We start from the raw sequence: 12,331 nt of genomic DNA, 5'->3' as shown, positions 1-12,331 counted from the left end.
GATGGTTGATTGCAAGATCAACACAAGAATCTAGAATCTTTGGTAGAGCAGACCACCCAAAAACATATCACTTCTCTTCTTCTAAAAAATAAAGGGTTCCTTATTCTACCCAAGAAGCATGACACTTTATTGCAAACCACACAACTGAAGCAAAGAAACTGTACAAAATATAAAACTTATAAATGGCACCAAACCATAAAAAATGGAGTCAATGCGTACCTCTATCAAATACATGATTTTCATTTCCATTAACTGGAGGTAAACTAGAATCATCATTCACATCTACCTGATCAATCACACTTCCACTTCTAATCAGCTGATCACATAAAACATAATCAACATGTTCATAATCATTCAATCTTTGTAAACCAAACCAATGCTGAAAGTGTTGGTCATCATATGTCATAAGAGTGCCATGCTCTTTACAATTACTTCCTAGCTGAAAAGAAAAGTAATTCAACTTATTAGGGAAGTTGGGAACATCAGGCACATCTTTATTGCTAGTTTTCTCAAATGATGAACATTCTTCCATAATGATGGCTTGCAAACTAGAGAGGAATATTTCCTCATAAAATGACTGCACTTCATCTTGCTAATCATAATTTCTATCAACACTTTGCAAACATTAAAATGTATCATCACTTGTCAATGGTTCATTTACCAATTGCAAATCAAGGAAAATTACTTTAGATCTTTCATTATTTTCAAAAGCAAGATCCACACAATGCATATCAAAATCTGAGTTCATATCAACATATGAATCTACATCATCATGCCTATCAACCGTATATGCATTTTCATCTCGTCCGTTATTCAAATCAAATGTAGGGAAAGAATTATCATATGTATGATACTTCACACCCTCAAAAAAATCATCAGTATCAAAACATGTAATAGTTGGGTATGAGAGATTGGGGATATTTCTGGATATATACCTCTTAAGATCAGTAACTAGGAGTTCTGAGATTTGTTCACTACTTAGTGAACCTTCTCCCTTATTTTCATTTTCCTTGGCTTCATCTTCTATGCTGCAAACATTGTCCCAATCTGATAAAGGTATTAAATCTGTAGTGCTCATGTCTTTTTGCACATTTATTTCATCATTGTAACAACTTGTGTCTGCATCATAATATTTGTCATGCTGATCATAAAGTGCTACTATATGTTGCAACATAGTTTCATAACCTTGATTGCAAAATTTTTTTTAATTGAACTTAACAACAAGGTGATCTATATCATTAAGATCTGAAACCTCAACGGGCTCATGATAATTTGAACAATTACTTATGTTCTCGCAAGTTTCTTCTTGCTTTGAATACACATCCACACTGTCATGCTAAGAATAAGAGTCACCTTCAACATCATAAGAGGTCTATGCACTAACAGATTCATCTCCATCACTATACTCAATTATGTATACATTTTCAGATTTAGTCCTTTCAATCTCATCTATCTATTCTTTAATCCATGCAACACTCTCTTCTCTCAAGGTTGTAGACCAATTAATTAAGTCAGGCTTATCAAGCTTTAAGAATAACTCAATCCAAATAGACTCATGGGGTCTAGCATCAACTGAAAGCTCATTTAATGTAGCTATAAATCTTTCATAAAAAGCATATGATGACTCTTCCTTTCTTTCCACTACTTTCTTTCTTAAAAACTAGATGAATTTATCTTGGATCTGTTGGAGACATACTTTAATCTCTCTATCAATTTCTTTCAGATTTGAGAAAGGATTTTTAAATCTAGGAACAACATCTAGATCCATCAAGTTTAAAACATCTAATGAACCATTACTATGCTGATATATCTTTACTGTCTTACCAACTCTCTTCAAAACACATGTAGACACAAATTTTTAGAATCATACACACTTCTCCCATCACTTATGACTGAAATCTTTTCAAAATATTAAGTATGTAAAGTGCAAATTTCTTTTCCTTTCTATAGTGACTGTTTCACCTTATAAGGAACATGAATTATCTCACAAATACTTTGAGGAATACCTCGTAAGATAATTTTTCTGCTACTCTTCTTCTTATTTCTCCTTGACTGGGATCTTCAATCTCAAAACTCCAAGCCTCTCCTACATCTTTGCTACAAGTTCACCGAATCTTTTAAACTTTTTACAATAATGCACACTAGTGCAAAGATCTTTCAAAGTCGTCACTCACTGTTGTGAGGATTTATAAAATCATTTATAGAACATGAACAGATCTAGACTTATACAAAGATAAAAGGATAATAGAAATTCAACACTTGGATGGGAATTGACTCTTATGACAAAAAGAAGACATTCCTAACTTCAACAACACTACCAGGCAAATAACTATAGATCTGAAAATACTTTCAGATTTACAACACTTTTATGACTCTTTCCTCAAATGGACATGGCTAGATTCATGGATTTTACTTGACAAAATTTTTACATCTCTCCATTCCCCAGTAGAGTCACCATTTTTGTTGTGGCAACTCGGATGGACACACATACAATCTGATTCAACAATCTATACCAGAGATCTTTAGATTACTCCCTAGTAGAGTCGCCATTTTTGTTGTTCACCAAAATTGGTTAACCCAAGTTCACTTGCAATTGATTCTATGAAATAGCCAATTTTGATCTGCGAAATACTTCAGGGCTTGGAAAACATAATGTAGAATCCTAATGATCCTCCTACACTTTAGGTTCTGCTAGACATAGGGGGAACACCCTTTTGATGCATAGAATTAAACCCATTACACACTTATGATAGCATCAATAAAAGCAGATAGATCTCATAAAAGGTTAAAAAATGAGGGTATTGTAGATAGGCTAAATCTATATTGACAACTCAACAACCCTTTTCCAAAAACCCAAAGATATTCTGATTTTGGATTTTAAAATGATGCTCTAACAATCCTTCAACATTACAAAAGACCAGTGCCTTATCTAAACAACAAAGTGATGCATAAAACTGGAAGAGAAATCTCAGGTGCAAGCTTCTTTCAACGTTAAATTTTCATGTATAATGCATTACATTAACACAATCCTCTGCTTTGTCACAAAATCATACTTGTATATCCAATATGCATTTAAAATCATTAATGTTGGGTTTTAGGATTTAAATCCTTCCTAGAATAATACCTAAAAGACAAACATTACACTCTCAGCGAAGACTGAAAGAGACAAATCCAAATTACCCTTGATAAAATGAAATTGTATAAATTCAAATGGTATCTTATAGACAATTTTTTTGAAACTCACACATGCCTTGCATATGTGTAAACCTGCAAACTAAAACAAATCCTACAACAAAGACAACACTAAAAACCCAACAAAAACACACTGTTATTTGCAAAGAATGAACAGTGTCATCACTGGAACCTGCAATTTCAGATTTCTCCCTTAGAGAAAATTTCCAAAAAAAACTGGAACCTGCAATTTCAGATTATTAGTTGTCCTTCGCCTTTAGATCTGGATGAGCTAAAGCAATTCAAGAAGTCTATCTTGAATCAAAACGTTCAACAATAATGTCTTCTTGACAAATTAAAGGCATCGATGGGATGATAGAAAGAATAAGATTTCAGGTGCTCTCATTCCTCTATTCTCAATTATAGGGTCCACTTGGTTGGAGATTTGCATCTGACTACCTTATTGTTATTAGTGTCTTATCTAGTGGACAAGGTTCTCTTGCTTGTTAACTACTTTATCTCAGCGTTCTTTAATATGTCGGTTTGTGCACTTGTTGTCAGATCATAGTATTGCTTAACTTTCTTCCTGAAGTTTGGAAAAATCACCCTAGTTCGAGCCTTGTTCTTGTGTTAAGAATTTGTTCTAATCCAGTTTGAACTATTGAAGATAGTTATGCCCTACTCTCTATTTTGAGTATGTTTAGCTCTCAACCTATTTTATGTGTTGATCTAAATTGATGCATTGATCTAAATACATCCTTGGCACTTAAGACTCCAGCATGTGTATTCAGATATAAATATAGGAGTATTATGATGGATATAACAACAAGCACAAATAGGAAGATGAATAAATTTATAGGAGATTCAAAAATATGGAATCTCAGTCATTGGTGTGATAGACATCCTACTTAGTATCTATGATCAATGCTGACCTTACTATCTTCATATTATGATCTGATCCCTTATGATACTTGTTGCATAGTTCTGATGCACTATATTCTATCTAAGTCTTGAAATGCTCAATAGTCTTGTTGCTCCGAAATTATATACTCTTATGGCATGTCTCCCGATTTGCATAAAATCTCTTAACATCGTATGGACTTCATTTTCTGTTTTGTTTTATGTTTGGATAAGGTTGTCATGTAGGGTTGTGATTGTATAACACTTGGTTCTCTTCAGCTCTTCATAATAGGCTCTCATGTTCTTTGTTGTGCTATTATTATAATCTTGCTCTGCTTCTCTTGTGTAGAGGATTGCCTTTAGCTCTAATGCATTTTCTGCCATGGCTTTCATCATCCTTACATAATATTCATTGCGACACTATCTCTTCAATTTAAGCATATTGCGTATTACATTCTTTGAAGTAAGTATTCTCTTAATGATAAAACCTAAGATGAATGACGTATCTAACTTATTGAAGCTGGATTTCGATCATAGACTTGTGCTCAACTACAATATGTATCCTTTTGAGTGGTCGATACTCATGTCTGATTTACGCATTGACCTAGAAATACAATTAGGCTTATATACTTTACTTATGGATTTTGTAAAATGTTTTTTGAAGTCACACATTTGCCTTAGTTTTCTAGTATAAGCTAACTCTTTGTTATTCAACTATGGAAAACAATTTTAGAATGTTCTGTAGTTTTAAACTATGTTTGAAGTTGTTCATAGATTGGCAATATCATTTTGATCAATCTTGGCATATGTTGTCAATGGTGGAAGTCTAGATAAGTTACTTTACATGTTAATTCATTCTATTGGGATATTTTCTCTTCAAGCGTTTCTTGAATTACCATGCATTCAAGCTTAAGAGGGAGCTTAGTTTCTTCACTCGAAGGTATGCCTTGATCATAATGGTTGTCCTATAGGTCCATTTCGTAAAAGTGAAGTAGAAAAAAGATTGTCATTTCTCATTTTTGATTTATGGTTGCCTTCCTTGATTGATTCTTAGTTTATGCAATCTTCGTGAGAGTAGATTACCACAAATTTTTATTAAGAATCAAAAGAGAGTTCCATATGAAAGTTTTTGAAAATATGAAGCTAGATGTAGTTTGAAAGAAACATTTGCTCTTGCTGCTAGATATACTAATATTAGAACCATTGTAGCTGATGCTGCAAGCTGGAAGTTAGATATAAAGACTGTTTTCTTAATGTTGTCTATATTGAACAACCTAAAGGTTATGAAATTCATAATAGAGAAACTCATGTGTGAAGACTGAAGAAAGCTCTCTACGGTCTCAAGCAAGCTAACTCCTATGGAAACTAACTTGAAGAAGTTGAGTATTTCTGTAGCTAACTTTGATTTTCTAGATCCTTCAAAGTACAGGTAGTTGATTAGATCCTGGATGTATCTAGTCAACACTAATTTCCTATGTAGTGAGTGCACTTAGCCAATTCATGAATCAACCAAAGCATGTTCACCTAGTGGGAGCCAAGCACATCCTAAGATACTTGCATGGAACAGTTGGCTATGTACTGAAGTATCCAATCAACTCAATAATCAATTTGGAAGACTACTTTGATTCTGATTGAGTCGGAAGTGTTACTGATAGGAAAATCACTTTAGGAATCTGTTTCAGCTTGGGTTCCGCTATGATCTCTAAGGCCAATAGGAAACAGTCTTCAGTTGCATTGAGTACTATAGAAGCTGAATACATTGCTTCAAGTGTGGCAACTAGAGAAGCAGTTTGGCTTCACAAGCTTCTTGTTGGGTTGTTTGGATAACTTTGGGAATCTACTATTATTTATTATGATAATCAGAGTTGTATTAAATGTCTAATAATCCCGTGTTTCACGGTAGGTCAAAACACATGGAAACTCATTATCACTATGTTTGTGATATGGCACAAAGAGGTGTCATCCAGCTGAAATATATTAGCACTGTTGAATAAGTTTTAGATGTTCTCACCAAGCCTTTAGCTCGAGTGAAGTTTGAGTACTTCAGAGAGAAGCTTGAAATTGTGGAGAACACAATATTGATTGAGAGGGAGTCTCAATCCTAGTGATGCAATTTAGTTTGCATCTCCCACCCTCTGTGGGCAATGCAAGGTGGGGTCACTTTCTGTGGAAAATGCAAGGTGACATTGTATTCTTCTCTCGGAAAAGGCTAAGGTGTCAAACCTCTTCCATCCTCTGCAGACAATGCAAGGTGGAGTCACCCAGACCTCTTCCACCATCTGTGGGGCAGTGCAAGGTGGACTGGCCGGTAACCACCCAAGAATAAAAAATGGCTACCAACGATGTGTGCGCAGATAGCATAGCTCTTCTTCACCGCCTCAATCAAATTAGTCAGCGTCTTCACAACATATTTTCGACGGTACGAAATTTACCAGTTCATAATTTCTCAATAATTCCTCTCTTAAGAGAATTCCACCGCTTAGTACGTGAATTTAGTGGGTTACTAGACCGTGATTCTTTTCACGGGCAAATCGACACAGTTAATAGTAGTTTCAGAGATTTGACTCAACTTATTCGGCAATTAGTTGAAGAAGCTCGAGAGTGCATGGTACGTGGGTCACCAGCAGATAAAGAAGCGGTGGAGGCACTACTTAAACTAACAATTGCAGGTTATTTTGTTAATGAAGAGTCTCATTGTTCTAACTGCACCGAGGCTTTTGAATCGGGGAAAGATGCACTACAGATGCCTTGCCATCAATCCCACATATTTTATTCTCACTGTCTTCTACCATGGCTAGAAAGGCGTAATACTTGTCCAATCTGTAGAGCTCTTTTAGTTACACCAAGAATTTCAAGGTCAGTTTCAGGTTTTCCTGTTGGAAGTGAAGATTGTTAGAGTTAGTGTATACAATATCTCAACTGGTTTTCCGTGCAGAAGTGAAGATTTGGCGGTAACATTTTATTTGAGGAGAACCCAACAAGTAAAGTGTTATTTTGTGTCAATGGATGTGTTGTGTTATTTGTTCTGGCTGATTAATAATAATTGTGTTTTCATGGGTTGTAGGATTGTTTTTGTTTCTTTCAATTCTTAATATTAAATTTAGATTGATCAAATTAAATAATTTGAATAATAATAAATTTAGATTAATTATGAGTGATAATTATGGTAAGATAATTAAACAATTATATCTTATTTTAAAGAAGTAGACACTATATATAGTTTACAGTATTTGTGTAGTATTAGAATTTATATGTTTTAAAATTAGAAAATGATATTGTCTAGATGTTCTTTATCTTGTAACAATTTTATTGTAGATCAATCTAATATCTTTAGGTGATTTCTATAGGTGTGAATGTCCTGTGATCCATGTAAAGTTTCAAGACATTATAGTTGATTATTTATCAAATTTGGTGTTTGTGCTACATATGGTAGATCAGTAGTACTTAAAAATATCTTGGGAGATTGTTAGATTACATGATAACTATGTTCATCTAGCATGAAATCCTTGACTAAACCAATCTTATAGTTAATGAAATGACTAAAGACAATAGTCTTTAATTATTGTGTGTACTCTCAATTCATATTCAACAATATAAACTGTAATAGAATAGATCAAGGTTCAAGAGTTTAAGTGGAAGCAACATGTGTAAGTCTAGATTAAAAAAGAAGTGTTTATGAACTCGATATTAGAGGAAAAATATGTACATGACGTGATAACACCTCCAACATTTTAATTGAAGGGTAAATGAGTTTTGTTTTGTGTGTTTTTTAGTTAAAGGGTAAAGTTTTAATTGAAAACTATGAACCTAGTGAGACCACAAATGAGAGACTTTATCTCTACTATAAGAATTCAACAATAATTTAAGGGGGTTTGAACTTTGATGACAAGAACAACATCAGAATTTAACGATCATAATTTGTCAATATTGATATTGTAGACGAGAAAAAATCTATTAAAAGATATAAATAATGATCGTAGGTCAAAACTTATTTTATCTATTGTATATTTTGGGATCAACGTGTGCAAATTGTTGTGGGTTCAAAATTGAATTATTCAATTTCTTTGATGTCTACATCAAGGATAACATGTATGACGTAGTGATTATACAAAGGTTCCCTATTACTAGTAAGATCAATTAAGATTGACTTTGAGGGACTTAAAAAATTATAAGCCACAGATTGTGGAAATCTGCTATCATTAAAATAACATCTTTGCCAACTATAAAATGATAATTTTTTAAATAAAATACATATTGAACGTAAAATTGAAACTAATCCTGTCTGGAGTGAATAAGTTTCTTTTGTGATACGCCATCACCCATTGTCACCCAACGCACTCTCTCTCATGGCAGTATATTTATATAAATGAAGTTGAAAAGAGGAAACGCAAAGTGCTACAACAGCGTTTAAGTGGCATCTGAATCGAGTTCAAGCATTATCATTCTCTGAGTAATAAAATATGAGTACCAACAACACACAAGTAGATAGCGTTGCTCTTCTCCAGCGACTAAGGGACATTAGCGACGTTCTTCGAGACAGTATTTTGACGGCACGAAGTTTATTATCCTCCACCGGTGCTGATGGCATCGTTCCACTCGATTACATTCAGAACCTTGAACACAACTCCATAAACGATTTACTACCAGAATTTGTTGAAATAGAAAATCAGATTATTGGCTTATCCGACAAAGATTGTTTCCGTGAGCCCATTAATACAGTTTACAACAGTTTTAGTGATTTAGCTGAACTGATTGGCCGCATGATTCTAGGATCTCATGAGTTCTCCAAAGTTGAGTTGCCAGATGATAGAGAGGATGTGGAGAGGCTAACTCAAATTATAACTTCTGCCAATCATGTTAATGGAGAGTGCTCGATTTGCACCGAGACTTTTCAACTGGGGAAAGATGCCCGACAGATGCCTTGTCATGAATCCCACATATTCCATACTCACTGCCTTCTTCGATGGCTAGAAAGCAGTAATTCTTGTCCCATCTGTAGAACTCGTTTACTCAGATCGATAACTTCTACTGCAACTTAGGTTTTCCTATTGGAACTCCAGATTGTTAGAGTTAAGAATTAGTTAGATCCAGGACCTCTAGTAATGGCTAGCTTCTTCTAAAGTTTAGCCCTTCTATTTTTTTTTTAGACCCTGCTAGTAGGGGCTTTACTAATGCCTTTTCTAGTAGGAATATCATGTCATCTGCTCATCAAAGATGATAAAATTTTATTTTTTTTTTAACCCAAGAATCTCTATTATTACAATTTAAAATCTTTTTATAAAATTTGTACTTAATTTCAAAATTTTCAGTCTGTTTGGAATTCTTCATTAGGCACTTGGTCCTAAGATAGTATGCTATACTTCATTTAGCATAGATACACACAAATTGGACATCTAAAGTTTATAGTTTCAAGAGGAAGAATCTTTTTATACATTTTTTCTCTACTTAAATTTACAAAACAGATTTTTAAAATTTGTTAATTTAAACAGAGATCTTTTTTGATACATTTTTCTTTATTTAAGTTAACTTTAGATATTAAAACAACTCTCAAATGTTATACATTAAAAAAATACTATTATGAATAAATTTAGTGCAATATTAGAATTTATATGTTTTAAGATGAGAAAATAGTATTGTTTGCATGTTCTGTCTTGTAATCTCAACACTTTGTCAACTTTATTCTAGATCAATTAAATAGTATTAGGCTGGCTAAGGCAGAAAATTTTGAAAACCTACCATGATAATCCAATATTTGGGCATCAGCTATACTTCAAAATCTAAAAGCAAATCAAGGAAAAGTTCACATGGAAGGGACTTAAGGGAGATGTGCTAAAACACACTAATGAGTGTCTTGTGTGTCAAAAGAACAAAGAGGAGCACACATTCCCAATAGGTCTAATCCAACCCCTACCCAGACCTAATTTAAAATGGGAGATCATCTCTATGGACTTTATAACAGGACTTCCAAAGGTACAAGGTATGTATTGCATTTATGTGGTAGTTGATCACCTCAGCAAGTATGCACACTTCATGGCCATCTAAATAGATTTAAGAGCTCCACAAGTGGTTGAGATATCATTTAAGGAAGTTTTTCAAGCTACATTGTTTCCCCTAGAATATTGTTAGTGATCAAGACAACCACTTCTTTAGAATTTTTTGGCAAGAATTATTCAAATTACTAGGGATAGAATTAACTTTGAGCACCAGTTATCATCCCCAAATGGAAGGGTAGACTAGATTGTAAACAAACAGTCGGAGGGGTACATGAGGAATTCACAAGGCAACATAATGGATGGGTTAAGTGGCTACTCTTGGGGGAGTATTGCTACAACATTACCCACTACATGTCTATAGGAATGACCCCTTTCCAATCACTATACACATATGAGGCCACATCCTTCAGAGATTTGACTCAGATAGAGAGTCATGCACCAAGAACCAAGCACTTCATATAGAAACATGTGGAAACCATGAATTCAATCAAGGACAACATACATCAAGCTTAGAATTAGAAAGAGATATATGCTGATAAGAAAAGGACAAAATGCATAATTGAGATTGGGGATATGATCTTTATTAGATTACAACCATATAAGAAACCATCCATCAAGGTCAGTGGAGCTAAAAAAATTAACCCTCGGTTTTATGGGTCATACAAGATATTGAGAAAGATAGGAGAGGTGGCATATGAATTGGAAATTCCTCCGAATAGTAGGAATCATAATGTATTTTATGTATCTTGCCTCAAAAAGGTGTTAGGATAGCATACCATCTGATGTCCCAAATTGTTAACCTTGGACGATGAAGGGACCTTGATCTTGGAATCAAAAACTATCCTCAACATATGATAAGAATGCTAAGAAATAAAACTATTGAAGAATACTTAGTCAAATGGAAAGGCCTACCAATGGAGGATGCAACTTCGGAGGTTCACAAGATATTTGAACATTGTAACTTGAAATTGCTTGAGGACAAGAAATCTTGGGAAGGGAGCGTTGTCATATCCCCCTCATTTATTTTAGAATTAATTTTGCCTTGTAATATATTAAAATCATATTAAACTCAAAATAACAAACATTGACTTCTTAAATTCATAATATTTATTATTTTATCAATTCAATATAATTTACATTCTATATATACAAGGGATGTTAATATATACATTATCTTATTAATAATTTAAATTTTTCCTATTAAATATAATTTAAGCACAATATAAAATTTGTTTAATATCAGATATCCACAATGATCAACATATACAAGAGAACAAAAATAAAAGTATGAACATGCCACATCGCAGCCATCAAGTATCAATAGAATCTAAACAATTGCTACATATATAACTATTATATTCTATCTCGCTAGTTTGAGAATCATAAGAAATTTGCCCATCCTGAGAACTAGAATCACCAATAATGTCTACCCATGCACTACCATAGGAAGGTCATGAGCCTAGTGTTGTATATCCATTCCCTTTTTGCAATTGAGCTCTCTAACAGAATTATCAAGCTTGATTCCTAAAGGAGATATCTCCTTGGTCCATTTGCTCTGTGAATCAGTGACACCAGAACAAACACAACTTCAAACACTAACTGGTAGATGAACTTAACCAAGCATTTAAACAAAATACATGTTATCCAAAATGAGATAATAACATCCACATATTGTAGAACATCCACCATAACACAAGTGTTTATATGTGGAAAACCCAAATAGTTAAAAACCACGATGAGGTGGAACTCACAAGTTAACTATCTGTAGTAATAGATAACTAATCAGTTAAGGTCTTACAAAGTGCTCTGCTAGGAGCGAATCTTGTTAGAGATCCCAAGCTTGATTAGAAGCTTATATCCTGTTGAGAGTACTACCTTGTTAGGAGTAACCTCCCTAGAGGATTTGAGAATCCAAACTAATGGATCACCTTGTTAGAGCTTACCCGGTTAGGGGATTTGATTCTATTGTAATGATTAGAAAACAACAAGAAAGGTTTGATCTATTCTGAGTAGCACACGACTTGCTTGATCAGATCATTCTAAGTGCATTCAACACTGCTCTTCATCTTAACACTTATCGCTCTTCAACAAAAGCTTTCACTCTTTATGCATATCAGTATTCGCATAAAATCCTCTTCTATATTAGTTAACTCTTCTAAATGATTCACTAAGATGTCCTTAAATATACACACAAATCTTATTTTGGCCATAGGAAATCAAAATACAATTTCCTAGGTGCAGTGTATCTAAACAAGTAAAATAACTCC

General features: G+C 33.8%; 2 protein-coding genes across 2 annotated transcripts; both read left to right on the top strand.

Annotated features, from left to right (window-relative positions):
* The first annotated feature begins 6,400 nt into the window (after positions 1-6,400).
* Positions 6,401-6,967, top strand: LOC131873294 (E3 ubiquitin-protein ligase RDUF1-like). Its single transcript, XM_059216282.1, has one exon. The coding sequence runs from the start codon at positions 6,401-6,403 to the stop codon at positions 6,965-6,967; it is 567 nt and encodes a 188-aa protein (XP_059072265.1).
* Positions 6,968-8,531: 1,564 nt separating this feature from the next.
* On the top strand, positions 8,532-9,110 carry LOC131873293 (uncharacterized). The gene has a single exon (XM_059216281.1). The coding sequence runs from the start codon at positions 8,532-8,534 to the stop codon at positions 9,108-9,110; it is 579 nt and encodes a 192-aa protein (XP_059072264.1).
* Positions 9,111-12,331: the final 3,221 nt, after the last annotated feature.

This window comes from Cryptomeria japonica, unplaced genomic scaffold (genome assembly GCF_030272615.1).
Source record: "Cryptomeria japonica unplaced genomic scaffold, Sugi_1.0 HiC_scaffold_1417, whole genome shotgun sequence".
NCBI lineage: Eukaryota > Viridiplantae > Streptophyta > Pinopsida > Cupressales > Cupressaceae > Cryptomeria > Cryptomeria japonica.
The sequence above is the reverse complement of the archived record's forward strand: the minus strand, read 5'-3'. Positions and strand labels throughout refer to the sequence as shown.